The 17,873-nt window shown below is 39.8% G+C and overlaps 1 protein-coding gene across 3 annotated transcripts in view; it reads right to left on the minus strand.

Moving 5' to 3' along the window:
• Window positions 1-1,415: 1,415 nt before the first annotated feature.
• The window catches only part of LOC111820953 (zinc finger protein OZF-like), a 29,001-nt gene continuing 12,543 nt past the window's right edge, over window positions 1,416-17,873 (minus strand). For 2 of the 3 annotated variants that reach the window (XM_023733179.1, XM_023733178.1), the window contains exons 3-5: window positions 9,925-10,051; window positions 5,943-6,093; window positions 1,416-4,504 (exon numbers count right to left, since the gene is read on the minus strand). In XM_023733179.1, coding sequence (XP_023588947.1) covers window positions 2,887-4,504; window positions 5,943-6,093; window positions 9,925-10,051 — 1,896 coding nt within the window. In that variant the 3' untranslated portion in view covers window positions 1,416-2,886. The remainder of the gene's footprint in view (window positions 4,505-5,942; window positions 6,094-9,924; window positions 10,052-17,873) is intronic. The other variant, XM_023733180.1, reaches the window with a different exon arrangement.

Below are 17,873 nucleotides of genomic sequence, written 5' to 3' on the forward strand. Positions count from 1 at the left end.
CTTCCGTAAAGATTTACAGCCTTGGAAACCCTGTGAGGCAAGCAGTTCTACTCTGTCCTAAAGGAGAGTCAGAATTGACTCAACGGCAACAGGTTTTTTTTTTTTGTTTTGGGGGGAATAAAATAGTACAGCCCCTTTAAAAAACTGATTGGCACTGTCTAATATAAAAGTTAAACATATACCTACATATAACAGCAATAATACTCCTACGGATATATATAAAAGGAAAAATATGTTCATGTAAGTGTATTCATTTATATAAAATTTATTAATAAAAGGTGGAAACCCAAATATTCTCCAAATGGTGAATACACAAACTGTGGCGTGTGTATACATTAACTACACACCAATAAAAAGGAACAAACTATCGACACATTCATCAACACGGATTCTCAAATGTACTATACTATGCAAAAAGAGCCAGATCAAAAAACTTACATAGTGAAGGACATGTACAGGGGCAGTTGCCAGGACATTCATGGTCAGGGGAATGTTTGACTAAAAAGGGGAAGCATGAGGGAGGTTTTTGGAGGGAAGAGCGGTATTGTGTACTTTCATTGTTCGAATGATTACACCACTTAATACATTTGTCGAGTCATATATATACATTCCAAAACTGAATTACTATTTTTAAATTTTAAAAATAAAATTAAACATTTTATAATCAATGAACAATGACTTAAAAAATTGAAAACTGGAGAGAAGTAAAATAAGAAATCACTCAATCTCACCTTCAGGAGGAGAACGTTAAATGTTCTAGGATGGACTGGTTTGTCGGCATTTAAAAAAATGTAAACCATTTATATGTAAAAGTTTTACAAACGGACATCACATACAGTTCAATATTCAGCCTTTTACATATTATAACTGTCTCCTTTGATCCAAACGTTTTTGAAAAACACTCATTTAGTGGCAGCTCAATATTCTGATGTGTGGCTAGGCATTTACCGAACAACTCCCTTCCTGTTGGATGCTGATTCTGAGTTTCCATTATCACTACTATCAACAGGGAGCCCTGGCAGCTCAATGGTTAAGAGCTCAGCTGCTAACCAAAAGGTCGGCAGTTCAAATTCACCAGCCACTCCTTAGAAACCCTAGGGAACAGTTCGACTCTGTCCTATAGGGTCGCTATGAGTCAAAACCGACTCAGCGGCACATGAAAACTATCAATAGATACCATCATGCTCAGGGATTTCCACAGGATGATTCTACAGAGAATTGCTGCTTTAAGGGAAGGTTTAATTAGAAGGCTTCTCATACCTTTGACCATTTCCCAGGCCCTTTACATGAGGAGTCAGCGAGGCAGCTCCCACATCAGCCTGGAGCACAGTGGCACTGGATAAACCTTCAGACCCAACAGCCCTTTATCTTATCCCTACTATTAAGGAACCCTAGCTGCGCTCCCATCTTCTTCAGGCCCTGTAGTGGGTGTTCATATCAGGTGAAGCAGCAGCCACTATTCCAGCACAGCCCAAAGCCTCAGCTCCTGGTGCGGCAGACACTCTTGGACAGTCAGAATTACCAAACCAGTACCCTGTCACTGAGCACAGGCTCTGAGCCTGTGCAAGACAGAAGCTTCACTGCAGGTAGGACAGGTTGGGGCTCTGTGTGGGCCCACCATCACCTCAGGTCCAAGAATGAGCTGTCCTTCCATGCAAACCTTGGTTCTCAAACCATTTGAGAGAGGGGCACTTTCATGGGATGGTGGGAATTTGAGTTAAAACTTTCTATGCTGTTTCCTCATCAGTAATCCAGGGATCATGATGGTACCTAAGAGTATAAATGAGATGCAATGCAAAATATATCCACTATAACATCAAACATACAGTACAATCCTGATTCTATTAAAAACATTGATTTGCATACAAGGAAGGCTGAAAGGAAATACTGAAATACCAAGCGTTGTGAAATTCTAAGTGATTTCTGCTTTACCATACACTTTTGTTAAAATAAAAGTTCTCTACAATAACAACAGGCTGCTTTATACTCTGAAACAATATTAAATCTTAACATAATTGGTAAATAAGGAACACACCGCAACACACCTGTTAATAAAATTTTCCAATGAAAAAAATTTATGCAAATGAACCAAAATACAACTACTACTTATGGAAAATTCATGTTTTAGAATTAGAAGAGTACTTAGAGTGATATTTACCTTAATGTTTACATCAGAAAAAAGTGGAAATCTATGCACATGGGGCTACAATACTGTAAATTCTACATTTGTAAATCTAAATAACTTTCTTCCCTGGTATGAACTTCTTTGTGCACAAAAAGGGGAATGTGTTTGAAGGCTTTCTTACAACACTTACAGTCACCGGGTCTCTCCAGTGTGAGGTCTCTGGAGACACTGAAAGTTTCCATCACCTTTTACATTCCTAAGATTAATTCACAGTATAATAGCTCACATGTTGCCAGGAATGGAAAAATGTATACATGTTCCCAGGTACCTCACATTTACATGGTGTCTCTAGAGTGTAACTCCTCACATAGTTTAATTAGGTAACACTTTTCCATATGGGGAGCCCTGGTGGTATAGCAGTTAACAGCTATTAACCAAAAGGTCAGCAGTTCGAATCCACAAGCCACTCCCTGGAAACGCAATGGGGCAATTCTACTCTGTCATATAGGATCGCTATGAGTTGAAATCGACTCGATGGCAACGGGTTTTTCCATATGGATTAATTCAAATGTTTTTGAAAGTATGGGGAGAAAAACAAAATATTTCCCATTCTTTACACTTACATGATTTCTCTGCCATATATTCTTTCAGGTTTGGAAAAAGAGCATGAAAGCCATTCAACATTATATAGACTTATGTTTTCTGCAGCATATGTTTCAAAGACTGAGAGACATCTGAAGACTTTCCCACATTCCTTACATTCACAAGGACTCTCTCCACTGTGAGTTAGTATGTTTACAGAGAGAGGATGAATAACTAAAGACATTTCCACATTCCTTATACTTATAAAGGATCTCTCTACTGTGAGTTCTTATATGTTTAGTTAGGGATGAGGACTGACTAAATGCTTTCCCACATTCCTTACATTCATACGCCCTCTCTCCACTGTGAGTTCGTATATGGTTAGTGAGGGATGAGGAATGACTAAAGGCTTTTCCACATTCCTTACACTCATAAGGCCTCTCTCCACTGTGAGTTCTTATGTGATCAGTGAGGTGCGCTAACTGACTAAAGGCTTTCCCACATTCCATACATTCATAAGGCTTCTCTCCAGTATGAACTCTTAAATGGAGAGAGAGATTTGCCAACTTACTAAAGGCTTTCCCACATTCCTTACATTCATAAGGCCTCTCTCCACTGTGAGTTCTTATATGATTAGTTAAAGATGAGGAACATCTAAAAGCTTTCCCACATTCCTTACATTCATAAGGCCTCTCTCCACTGTGAGTTCTTATATGTGTAGTGAGGTGAGAGGACTGACTAAAGGCTCTTCCACATTCCGTACATTCATAAGGTTTCTCTCCGGTGTGAACTCTTATATGGAGAGTGAGGTGTGCCAACTGACTAAAGGCTTTGCCACATACCTTACAATCATAAGGCCTTTCTCCACTGTGAGTTTTTATATGTTTAGTGAGGGATGAGGAACGACTAAAGGCTTTCCCACATTCCTTACATTTGTAAGGCCTCTCTCCATTGTGAGTTCTTATATGTGTAGTGAGGTTTGAGGAACAACTAAAGGATTTCCCACAGTCCTTACATTCGTAAAGCTTCTCTCCACTATGAATTTTTCTATGTCTAGTGAGGTTTGAGAAATAACGAAAAGTTTTCTCACATTCCTTACACTCATAAGGTTTCTCTCCTCTGTGAGATCTCATATGGTCAGTGAGATGTGAAGACTGACTAAAGGCTTTCCCACATTCTTCACATTCATAAGGCTTCTCTCCACTGTGAGTTCTTATATGTCTAGTGAGATCTGAGAAATAACGAAAGGCTTTCCCACATTCCTTACATTCAAAAGGCCTCTCCCCACTGTCCATCTGTATATGTTCAGTGAGGGATGAGGAATAAGTTAATGCTTTCCCACATTCCTTACTTTTGTAAGGCTTATCTCCACTATGAAACTGTGTAAGTAATGTGAGGGATGAAGGATAAGTATAGGCTTTCCAATATTCTTCATATTCATGTGTATGATCACTCACACGCATCTGAGAAGATGAGAAACTACAAAAATCTCCCCCACATTCATTAAATTCATAGGGTTTCTCTCCAATAAGAGTTCTCACATGAGTGCTTAGGTAAGAGGAACAACTGTAGGCTTCTCCACATTCCTTACTCTGATACGTATCGCAACCAATGCGAGATCTGATATGATGTTCAACTGTTGAATGATCCATGAAGGTTCTTCCAGACTCATGCCATTCAGAAGTATTTACTTCAGGAGTAGTTGTTTTGAGCACAGTAAGATTTGCAGTCTGGCTGAAGGTTTTTCCACACTTACTGCCTTTGTTCCTTTCACAGAAGTTAACTTCCGTATGCTCTCTGTTAAAAACAAGCACCATGCTATTGGAAATAAATTTGTTACTATATCAGCCTTAACAAACACAGTGAATGTGTATTTTGCCCCGAGTTGCCTTGTTTTAAAGATTAAATCATCTAGCAGAGATACTATCATTATTGTCACGGTGTTTCTCAAATATAGGGCTTTTAGATAATTGAGTACAAGTGAAATATATTTCAAATACACCTCTGACTCACATTTATGAAAATACTATATTGTAAAAATTCTCTGAACACATAATTTTAGTTTATATGCATACATATACAGACTTCCCCTACTATCCAAAAGTAGAGCGTTCCTACGAAACTTTTCCAAAGTCAAAATGGTTTAAAGTGAAGAAGTAATTAGCATTAATTTATACGGGAAAAATTTTTGAGCGTTCCCAGACCCAAAAACTAACCAAGTTATACGAAATAACACATAAAACCTAAAATAACATTAAGAAATAGTAAAAGTAGGAAAGATATGATAAATCATAATAATGCGCAGATGCTCACAGACACATTTCAAAGCTATGGCAGCTTGACGCTGAAGTGTAGTTGCTGGGGAAGGAGCTTGGCCAGCACAGAGACATCCCTCAACTGGGACACAGGCCCTGAGGACCACCCCCTTCCCAGATTAGGGCCGCAATGCCCCAGTCACTGTCCTCCCCAGCTCATGCATCCAGGAGTGGCCAGCGTGTCAACCTTCTGGGAGGGACTGGGAGGTGCCCCCACCGCAGCCCAGGTATGGCCAGGCCTAGGCGGCGAGGGGGCAAGGCGAGGCTAAGGCAGAGGCCATGAACAACCTGAGGAGGAGGGGCCAAATCAGCCACTCCTCCCACCCTCAGTGGCACCTGAGATTGAGACCTGCAGAGACAGGCTGATTGAGAGCAGATAGTACACACTGTGGGGGGCAGGGGATTGGCCCCAGGCTCCCTCTCCTAGGGAAAGGGAGCAGAGCCAGACCCCGGCTTGCCTGCCCAGGCTCTCTGGGAGGCTGGCAACTATGGATCATGCCCCAGTGGGAGCCTGGAAAGAGGGGGTGGACAAAAGTACGGTGGGGAAGTGGTGTGCTGAAGGAAAGGAGGGGGTCAGTGGGTGGGAACGGCTGCCCTTTTCCCACCCTCAGGGAGTAGAAGGTCCTGAAGCCTGAAGTAGGGGTGATGCTATTCTCACTGCTCTGAGTGCACGCTGCCTCTTTAACAGCTTGCTGCAAAACAAACCACTGAATGCTATTTTCACTTTTCTTCTAGAAGCGAAAATCCTCTGGATTTTTTTTTGGTTAGTGAAAACAGGTACAAATATAAGTCAGCTGTAAACGTAAGTAGCATAAAGCAAATTTTCAAAAACCAGGGGATACTTGTATCTATATATTTAATGCCATTACACCTTAAGACTAACTCTTCCCACACTGCTCTTTCAAGTGAATGAAACTCACCTCATATGTCTCCCCTGGTTTTCATGCTGATCTTCAATGCCGTGCAATTCGCTGATTTCTTCTAATTTGTAGAACAAGCTGTCATTCTTCGTGAACTGCACTATTAGATATTCACTAGATAAATTTTCTCCATCATTAAGGTTTCGAGAAACTGACCCAATGATTCCAATTAAGATTCGCAATATGAAACAAAAAAGAAAAAATAATTAAGAGGAAAAAAGGCACCTGTGGGCCAAAAAAAACTGACACATTTCACTGTTACAGGCCTTTGGCAATCGTCAAAAACAGCTGACTAGGAAATACTTCCATGAGAATTCAGAGTCTCAGTGACACAAATACGGTGTATTAACAACAGCAAAGGAAAACGCTACTGGACATAAGGCACATGTAACATTGAAAAAGCAAATGAGGATGGTCTTTCTCCATGAATACAGATGTGAAAAGACTGAAGAAAGTCAGAAAAGCAAGCTCAGGTATCTGAGAACCTCAGTCTCCTAAACCAAAAAGAGACTTTTTCTAATGGATTTATTCAAATCTAGTTCCCTCCATACAAGGCTAATCCTATAAAGGATTCTTGCATTCTTGATGCTTCCTGACAGAGTAGCTCTGTATGAGTTCTATCGCTACTCTACTCAGATCTTTCTCTTGCTTCCCTGGGAGAACAAATACATGTAGCTGACGTGGTTTCATGAGGAAAGGAACATCACGAGAAAAGATACTGAAGAGAACATTTACCTGACACAGTGTCGTTAAAAGAGTTCCTTTATGTGGTCTTTTGCCTTGGTTCTTTGGAAAAACAGCTTCACCGATTTTTCTCCTAAGCCCTTAGGAATTACCTTTGCCCTAGTTTTCTACCCTAGAGGGTTACATTTCCTGGATGAGCAATTAACAGTTTGGTTTGATACTTTTTGCCTCGCCCTGGGCTGCAGCCCACCTTCCAAGGATTGGTCAATATATTACACATTATGAAATGACTACAGACCACGCAAATAAAGTTTCTAAAGCCTACTTTGCAAATGAAGTATCTGCGGCCTGCCAAGAGAGAATTGGTCAGTTGGTGGCCCTGGTAGGAGGGCCATGCCTTGAAATTGACAATGAATTGTGGACATAAGCAGTTAACCGCACAGAGGTTTCAGAAGCAGGAAGAGACAGGAAGAAGCAGTAAAAGAAGCAAGAAGCAGCAGAAGGAATAAGCAAAGAGAGAGGAAGCAAGGAACCTCCTAAGAGCTGTAACACTGAAGACAGTGAGAAGAAAGGGCCCTAGTGGCAGAGCCAGCGGCAACAGGCCCAGAAGGATGAACAGGCATGGGATAAGAAACTTTTGATTAGTAGATATTTATTTTGGTTGTTGCTATATTTAATGACAAAAAAGTAAGAAATGTCATGCTGCAGCAGTGGATAGGAAAGATGCATCTGGAGTGGTTTGTGGTGAAAGCCCAGTAGGTTAAGCAAGATGACGGATGGGGACCAGAGTGTTCTGATTCAATCCAACCAGAGACATAGGGCTGAATGCTTACAAAGGAGTAAGACAGAGGATGGAAAACAGAAAATGAAACTGGAATGTTTAAAAAGGTTACATGTTTATCTGATTTGGACTGGTATCTAAATATAATTGTATTTGTCTGATTGAATGTTTTCCCTACCTGATGTTGTAAAACAGATCTGAATATATGATGGAAATGACTACTGGATATTGGATTAAAAAAAAAAAAACAGCATGTAACTCTGCCCTTCAGGCAATACTTAGATATGCCAAAAGGGGAAATAAGTACTAAATGAGGCTTATGCCAATAGCCTGTAAGATCAGTAGACGTGCATTTGAGCGTACCACAGTGATTGAAGGCTCAACTGATCAAAGACCTGCTTGGTGAATGAACAGTAAAAGGATGTTTACATGGGGCACAGACCTATGGAATCTGAAGGGTTTGTTGAATACGACATGCCAGTTACCCATCAGAAGAACCCCTTTCCAGGACTGGAAGTTAATGGAAGCCAGCAAGTAGACAGCTTAGTATGTTTGCTTGAACATACCTGGGTCACAAGATGAGTGAAAGTGGGGGAGATGCAGCAATGAAGAAATGGGCTGAATTTGGACACGTTCCTTTGGCAACCACTGACCTAGCCCTGGGGAGCGAAAGGAGGAGCTGGCCAGTCTGATGTGCAGGGGGTTATGTGGACTCCCAAGCCAATGGCTGGTACCCACTGATCTAGATTGGATGGCTAGGGATGAACTGACCCCAAATGAATGTGGATGAAGATTAGCTGAAAGGGGGAAAAAAAGATGTTTGACACCGTAGGTTGGTGTAGATTGCTACAAGTTGATGGCTTGCCCTGGACTGAACTTTACTTATGGATGTTGACAGTTCCAACCAGAACAGAAAGTTCTTCAGGCCCATGAACATGCCTGTCTCTTCAGAATAGTGGTTTGATAGAGACAGCAATTAAAACACTGGCTGTCTAAAGCAGGAGAAGATAAAAGCATGAAGACACTGTACGTGCTTTCATGAGTGTACTTACACTCAAAATGAAGGCAACAAGAGAGGAGCGCCACTGAATAGCTTCCTCTTTTCCTGATAAATCTTGGGAAGAGAGAGTAGAAGATGTGAAACAATATTTTATGATTCAGTTGTGACTGTTGTTAGATGGTTAACTGTGATTGTAAAAAACAGTAAATGTAGAAGTTGTAACTAAAGAGTGCACTAAGGAAAAGGCACTGCTGGACTGGAGTACAATGGCAAAACCTAATGTTCCTTAAAAGTTTTGCTGTGCTGATTAACTGACAAGCCTCAGAGCAAGGAAATAATCTTCTCTCGGTTAAATTTTATTAGATGCCACACAGGATGAAGCTGAGATGACCTTTGGGAGAACCTGACCATATCAGATGCACACCTAGAGCAAACTTGAGCAGCTGGTACCAGACTGACCTCACCCTGGAAGTTTCTGCCCTATGGACAAATTGTTAATGACTGATTTGGACTAGTAAAATGTATGTTAAAAAATCCATAGTGAAAAAGCTAGAGGGTGGCCAGAGTAAGAAGCCCAGAAGGGGCCCAGCGGCAGAGCCAGTAGCAACAACCCAAAAGGGGCCCTATGGCAGAGTCGGTGGGGACAGACTGCAGAATCAAGAAAATCCTGTCCTGAGGGGGTCAAGAGGAGGCCTGCAGAGCTGAGAGGAGCTGAGAGAGCTGTCCTGCACTGAAGAGAGATTGCCTACATGCTTCCTGATCCTGATCCTGAGTTGTAGCCTGTTGATCCTCATCCTGAGTTGTACCCTGTTGTGTAATAAACCACTTAACTGTATCATGGTCTGTGAGTCCTGTTTGGCCACTGCAACAGGTTATTGAATCCAAAAAAGAAGTACAGCGTGCCATGGGAGGGATGGCGGGTGTCAAAATTGGTAAAAAGCTTGGAGAGTGGAGGTATATCTGATCTCCACCTCACAGGAATCAGCTTTGGGCTGATCCTGGTCATTATGAACCCTGAAGTTTGACGGTTTGAACACTGCTGCTGCTGCTGCTGCTACTACTACCACCACCACCACCACCACCACCACCACCTCCACCACTACCCCCAGCAGCACTTTACACCAAGCCAACGTTTTCATCTTTAGGATCTTTGGAGGTAAATGTAAGTTTATTTGCAGCAAAATAATCATGTCAAACTTAACCACAGTGAAACTCTTTATAAGGTTACAAACCAGATATCTCTGTATCCCAAAGTGACCTCTAAAATCAATGCTCCCACTTATAACATTTAAAGAGCCTTGAGACTTTTGACTACAACAGAAATAAAAACCCAGCTTAATATATAAAGCTTTATGTGCCCGGGGAAGTCAGGATACATACACTCCACAGAGCAAATGACCACAGCTGTGTGTTTAACCATATGCTGCCTTTCCTCAACCTAAATACTGGACTGAGATCGATGAGTACAATATGTTTGCTCACTAAAAGAGTGAATAAAAAAATGACGCCATCCTTACCTACTGAGGCCAGGTTTATGAAGGTTTCCAACATCACATCTATGTAGAGTTTCCTCTGAGCAAGATCCAGTAAAGCCCACTCTTCCTGGGTCAAGTCCACAGCCACATCCTCAACGACCACTGAGTCCTAAAACATCCCACATATTCTGGTTCAGCAAGTTAGCATGTACTCCAATGTGTACAAAAGAATGGGTGAGGCTGACAGTCCTGGGGAACTGAGAATTCACAAGGATTTCACACAGGTCCTATGCCAAGGTCTATTCTTGGGCTTAGCCATCATTCTTTTCTTTTCACTGTCTACATTCACATCCTCACTGATGGCATCCTGTCTCACAGATTTAACAATACCTCCAACAAACTGAAACTTATTTCTCCACAGTCTCACTGTGACAAACTTCAGTCTTATTCTTCTCTATCTTTATGATCTAGAAACTCAAGAGCACATAACAGAAATTAGAGAAATGCTCTACAATTCCACTTCCTTTTGGGAAAAAAAATTAACTTCCTTCCATAAGATCCACCAGAACACTATACAAGACACAAGGCACAGAGTAAAAGCAGGATGAGATAATAACTGAGAAACACTTGAGGACTGGCAGTTTTTCCTTTTGCCCCTCACCAGCCTTGAGAAACTCAGGGGCCCACACAAGCAAACTGGCAAGCCAAGGTCCTGCACAGTATTTTCTTGAAGAACTCCAGGTGGTCAGGAGGTGACAGGACAACCTGCCACAGAGCGAATATTCTCTTGAAGAATTATGAATTTTTACATGTCTCACTTCTTTTTCAGTAACTCAGTAGTTACACTATCACCTCCTCTGTCCCTTTCACAGATAGAGATAAAGGTACTCAAAACTCAAACAGAGCTCAGGTGAGAGGAAACATGAGAATCTAGATCTCCCCACAATTATCAAACTTTCAAGACCTGCTGATACTGAAGACCAATTTTTGGTGACTGCTCCCCTCAACATACACCCAGACACCCAAACACGCTCTAATGTTAGAAAATGACAAAGAGCCCTATCTCTCCAAGAAGCAGAATAGCATTCCCTTGTGTCTGTTGAGTATGAGAAAGAGATTAAGATTCCCACTTTCTAAGTAAGTTCACTGAAGTGCAAGTTTAGCTGTTAAATTACCCATAAACCCCAGGAAACAAAGACCTGTTCACCAGCCTCTATAGCGTCCACTTGAAAATCTTCTCACATTTGCAGCCCTGAAAGGCACAGAAAGATGACTACCTGAACTCTGACTACTGGCATCCCCTAGGCTGTAAGACCGGCCTCTGTGAAACAGCCTCAACCCACTGGCCTCCAAACGTAGAGAAAAAAAAGCTGTCACATTGCATTTCTGATACTAAAATTGGACTGAACAGCAGAGCAGCTGTAGAACAGGAAGGTTACTCTTGTCAGGATAGGGGTGTGAAGTGAACTGTCTAGGTCATCTCTAACCATTCCTGGTATGACGATGCACACCAAACTTGGACCCACAGTCAAAATTCAAGAGTCTCCTCCATTGCAGTGAGCCATGTTACACATTTTAAAGCTAATAAAAACCCTAACACTCATTAGGCAAACACTTAAAAACCAAAGTTCATTAAATTATCATAGGTAGGACGGAGGGAAAGGGTCACTATTTAAGAAACAATGAGTTTATGGTAACGGAAAATTTGAAAATGGATATCGATGATGGGCAAACTGCTGCCCCCATACTGGAGAGACACATAGGCAGACACAGATAATCATACCAGAGCAGAAGCTGAGGAGCAGAAACCACTGCTAGAATCAGTACCAGAGTACGAAAACTGAAACTGTAATTGACAAATTCTTGGAGGCTCTGTGGACAAGATGGAGGGGTAAACATGCCAAGGGGGCCAATCTTAGTGAGACCCACAGAGTTTTGTAAGTTTTACCTCCTGAAACCCAACCAGGTCCTCAGTGTGAAGATCAGAGAAAAATCCCCTTGTGCTTCCAGTAGGTGTAAGAAGAAAAGTTGCCATTTTGAAACCTGCCAAGAACATTTCTATTTGCCTTAACAAGGCCTATCCTCAAGGGAAGTTATTTTGAAAGAACTGAACTTAGCTGCAATAGTGAAATAACCAACTCCAGCCCCATCTAGGCTTCCTGTTTCATCAAAGTGGGGAATGGTAGTAGCAGAGAAGTACTTGTGAGGTTACTGCCCAGAAAAATAGGCTCACTAAAAGACTGAGACTTAATCATTGGACTACAGAATACTCCTCCGTGCACATGTTACCACCCATCAATAGGATTCCTATATAATAACAGGAAATTACAAATGAAAGTACACCAATTTTCAAACCTTATTTAAGGAGTCTCTAGAATATACAAACACAAGAAAATCAAAAACAAGAACATAAGAAAACATTTTGGGCCTCTGATACCTACAGGAAACAATAAAAATAGCCTAACTTAGCCATATAAACTACAAGGCTTATACTACAGGGCTATTTATCTTAGATCCTTTTACTTAGTATGCAATCTTCGATTTTCAACAAAAAACTACAAGACATACTAAAAGACAAAAAACAGTTTGAAAAGACAGTGTAAGCAACAAACTAGCCTAAGATATCAGAGTTTTGCAATTCTCCAAAACACAATTCTTAAAGTGTATGTGCCTAACAGAACACCAAAGTATGTAAGGCAAAAACTAATAGAACTGCAAGGAGAATATAAACAAATCCATCATTACAGTTGGAGACTTCAATACTCCTCTCTATTAATAACTGATATATCAGCAAAATACATCAGTAAAGATATAATTCAACTAACAACACCATCAATGATGGATCTAATTGACATTTATAGAATACCTTACCCAAAAACAGTAGAATACACATTCTTCTCAAGCTCACAGAGAACATTCAACACAACTTTAAAAATATAGAAGGTTAGAAATCACACATAGTATGCTCCCAGACCTCAATGAACTTAAGGTAGATATCAATAACAGAATGACACCTGCAAAATCCCAAAATAAGAACACACTTCTAAATAACACAAAATAAAAATAATAACAGAATAAATCAACAAATATAAAAACACAAAATCAATACAGAAAGTCAACAAACCAAAAGCTGGTTTTCAAAAGATCAGTAAAATTGATAAACCTCTAGCCAGACTAACCGAAAAAAAAAAAAAAGATAACAAATTACTAATACCATAAATGAAAAAAAGGTCATTAATCCCACAGACATTAAAAGGATCACAAATGATTATTAGGAACAACTCTATGACCAGAAACTTGATAACCTAGATGAAAGGGACCAATTCCTTGGAAAACACCATCTATCTAGACATGTTGCTGTTAGGTGCCACTGAGTTGGTTCTGACTCATACTGACCCTACGTACAACAGAATGAAATACTGCCAGGTCCTGAGCCATCCACACAATGTTGTTACGCTTGAGGCCACTGTTGCAGCCACTGTGTCAATCCATCCTGTTGAAGGAAAACTTTTTGCTAAACATATACACAAGGAAAAAAAATCTGAATACACCTATTATCTGTTAAATAATTAAATCAATAAATAAAAACATCCCAAAACAGAAAACACCAGGTTCAGATTGGTTCACTGGTGAATTCTACCAAACATTTAATGAAGAAAGTATACCAATTCTCTATCTCTTCCAGAAAATAAAAGCAGAAAAAAACTCCAAACTAATTTTATGAGGCCAGTATTACCCAACAGAAAAAAAAGAAACAAAACCCAAACCTGTTGCCATCTAGTCGATTTCAACCCAATGTGGCCCTAAAGGACAGAGCAGAACTGCCCCTAGGGTTTCCAAGGCTGAAATCTTTACAAAAGCAGACCATCACATCTTTCTCCCACAGAGCAGCTAGTGGGTTCGAACCGCAGACCTTTTGGCTAGCAGTTGAGTACTTAACCACTGTGCCACCAGGTCTCCTATACCCAATACCAAAAACATATTACAAGAAAAAAAAAGTACAGACTAGTATCTCTCATAAACATGGACGCAAAATTTCTCAACAAGATGTTTGAAATCAAATCCAACGTATAACAAGAATTATATGCCATGAACCAAGTACGATGGACCAGGTATGCAAGACTGGTTGAACACTAGAAAATCAATGTAATCCATCACATCAATAGGCTAAACAAGAAAAATCATATGAACATATGCAGAAAAATCATTTGACAATATTCAACACCCATTTATGATAAAAATTCTCATCAAACTAGGAAAAGACTGTCAACTTCATAAAGAACATCTACCAAAAAAATCTACAGCTAACATCATAATTAACAGTGAGAAGCTAAAGGCTTTCCTGCTAAGATTGGGAAGAAGGCAAGGATGTCCCCACTCACCACTCCTATTCATAATATACTAGAAGTCCTAGGCAATGCAGTGAGAAAAGGAAAAAATAAACACACTGGTAAGGACAAAACATAACTGTCTTTGTTCAAAGATGAAATATTGTCTTATGAAGAAAATCGAAAAGAATCAACCAAAAACTCCTGAAAATTTGCAAATCTTTGCAAAACACATATATGATACAGGACTGGTATTCAAAATATACAAAGAACTCTTAAAACTCAACAAACAAGAAAACAAAAAACCCAATTACAAAATGAGCAAAAGATCTGCCACCTCACCGAAGAAGATATGCAGGTGACAAGTAAGCATATGAAAAGATTATCAACATCATGTGTCATCAGAGAATTTGAAATTAAAACAATAACATACAAATACATATACATTAAAAGGGTTAAAATCCAAACCACTGACAACAACTGCTGACGATGTGGAGCAACAAGACTTCGCAGTCACGGCTAGCAGAAATGCAAAATGGCACGATCAGTTTGGAAAGCAGTTTGGCAGTTTCTTACAAAACTGAACATACTATTATCATATGATCCAGCAATTGCACTCCTTGGTATTTAGCCAAATGAGCTGAATACCTATGTCCACACAAAAACCTGCATACAAATGTTTACAGCAGCTTTATTCACAGCTGCTCAAACTTAGAAGCAACCAAAATGCCCTCCAATAAATGAATGAATAAGTAAACTGTGGTGCATACACACACAGGCATAAATAAAAAATGAAATCAGCTACCGACTCACAAGAAAACATGGCAGAACCTTAAATGAATATTGCTAAGTAAAACAAGCCAATCTAAAAAAGGCTACATACTGTATGAAACCAAGTATATTAACACTGTGGAAAAGACAAAATTATTTACAGACAGTAAAAAGATCAATGATTACCAAGGTTTTTGGTGAGGAGGGAAAGGACGAATAAGTGAAGCATAAAGCATCTTTAGCGCATTGTTTTTGTTATTTAGTCTTGCTAAACAGAAATACAAGTGGGTAGCTTAAACAAATTTATTTTAAAACAGTTTAGGAGGCTAGCAGTTCAAATTCAGGGCACAGACTCTAGGGGAGGGCTTTCTCTCTCTGTAGGCTCTGGGTGAAGGTCCTTGTTCTTTGGCGATGTTCATGTGGTGCGGCATCTATCTTCCCCCATCTCTGCTTCTTTAATCTGCTTCTTGTATCTCAAAAGAGACTGACTTAAAACACACCCTACACTAACACTGCCTTATTAACAAAACAAACGAAACTCATTCCCAAACGGGATTATAACCACAGGTATAGAGATTAGAGTTTACAACATATCCTTTTTGAGAACACAATTCAATCCATAAAGGAAGTAAAACTATTCTGTATGATACTATAAAGATAGATACGTTACATTATGCACTTGTCAAAACCTCAAGTTTATAACACAGTGTACTCTAATATAAACTATGGCCTTTAAATCCATCGCTGTCGACTTGATTCCAATTCATAGCGACCCTACAGGACAGAGTAGAACTGCCCCATAGAATTTCCAAGGAGTAGTTAGTGGATTTGAACTGCCAACCTTTTGGTTAGCAGCCAAGCTCTTAACCACTGTGCCACCAGGGTCCATAATAATATATCAGTATTGGTTAGTCAATGCTTAATATACTAAACCAAGTTATTATAATAAGGAAAACTGAAGAAGGGGAGCAGGAGGAAGTAGGGATACATGGGAACTTTGTAATTTCCACTCAATTCTTCTGTAAACCCAAAACTGCTCTAGAAAAAATCTAATTACTTTAAAAACAAAAATGAGGGAGTAAAAAATCAGATAAGCTAAAATATGCAAGACACTCTTCTACGTAAATGGAATATATCAATAAAGAACAAAAATCTCTAATAAGAGTTGGTAAGTCTGCTATCAACAGCTCAACATTAAGTTATATATCTTATGTAAAGCTGAGTATGATCGAGAAAATAAAAGGCAGAATCCAGAGTGCTGACAATGCAAGTAGCAGTTTCAATTACACTATTCAGAGTAGGCATCATTAAAAAGCAAGATCTGAGCTCAGACTTCAGGGATGCTAAGGAATTACCGAAGGGATATCTGAGAAGGGATTATTTCAGGAAGAAGAAACAGAGAACAGGCCAAAAGGTAAGAATGTGTCTTGCCATGTTTCAGGGAGAGTCAAAGGCTAGCGTGATGGGAGCATAGTGAGTTGTGGGCGAGTAATAGAGGAATCTGGAGTGGTGATTGGGGTCAGCAGGCATATCATGTTCTGGGGAATGTGTTGGCCACTGAAAAGACTGGCATTTAATCTGAGTGAAATGCTGAGCAATTTTATGCTTTTGAACATAAAAAGAAACTGATATGACAGCTCTTAACGAACTGGCATGCAGGAGGCAAACAAAAACTAAGAGATACATGAGAAGATTATGCCCGATCAGGTAAGAAATTATGATAGTTGAAGACAGGAGTGATGGCGTTAAAAGTGACACATGCAATGGCTGATCCTAGACTTTTAAGGTAGAGACAAGAGAATTTCCTGACGGACTGATGGTTCTCGGTGTGAGAGGAAGAAAGAGCAAGGATGAGTCCAATATTTTGACCATGAACACTGTAATGATGGTGTGCCATCAACTTAGATGTGGAAGCCTGCAAAAGGAGCACATTTTATGGAAAGGATGCAAAGATTACTTGGAACATGTTGAGATCAAAATGAGGATAAGATATCCAAGAGGGAAATACATATTAAAAAAAAGTCTTTAAGCAATATGTTTATAATGGGGAAGATCTTCAACAGATAGTACTGAAACAACTGGATTTTCCTATGCAAAACACTGAAGCTGAATTCTTACTTCACACCGTTTAGAAAAATTAATTCAAAACGGATCAACGACCCAAATGACAGATCTAAAACCATAAAAGTATGATTTATAATAGACTCAAAATAGAAAGCTCTCAAATACCGTCAAAAGATAAAATTGTTACTTCATCACAGTATATAAAAGAACACTAAGTACTAAAATAATTGAATGGTGCATGGAAAAGTCTTCTCTAATGTAAGCTTAAACTAAAGGAACTGACATAAAAACTACATATTATTCTACTCGTTTACAAAATCAAAACCATCAAAAAGAAAACATGTTGATTTAAGGATGCACAGATGGGAGGGGCCCTGGTGGCACAGTGGTTAAGCGTTTTGCTGCTAACCAAAAGGTTGGCAGTTCAAATCTACCAGCTACTCCTTGGAAACCCGATGGGGGAGTTCTCTGTCCTACAGAGTCGCTATGAATCAGAACTGACTTAACAGCAACCGGTATACATGGGTGTTAAGAACACAAAAACAAAGTAACAACCATCACAAACATCAAGACATTGGTTACATCAAGAAGGAAGACTGGGGATTGTGACTAAAAATCAACTTATCCAGAGACTTCTGGCAAAATGGCGCTTTAGGCAAAAGCACCACACCGTCCCTCCACAGCAAAGATCTGAAAAACTAAGCTGAACAAACAATCCTGAAACCCTAAAACATCAAATAAAAAGATAAAGAACTCAGCCAAGCACCAAATGGACTGAGAAAACTGACAGAGAACGGAGAGCGAGGAGAGATTCATGCAGAGGTCCCC

Source organism: Trichechus manatus, unplaced genomic scaffold (assembly GCF_000243295.1).
Source record: "Trichechus manatus latirostris isolate Lorelei unplaced genomic scaffold, TriManLat1.0 scaffold00057, whole genome shotgun sequence".
In the NCBI taxonomy this organism is placed as follows: Eukaryota; Metazoa; Chordata; class Mammalia; order Sirenia; family Trichechidae; genus Trichechus; species Trichechus manatus.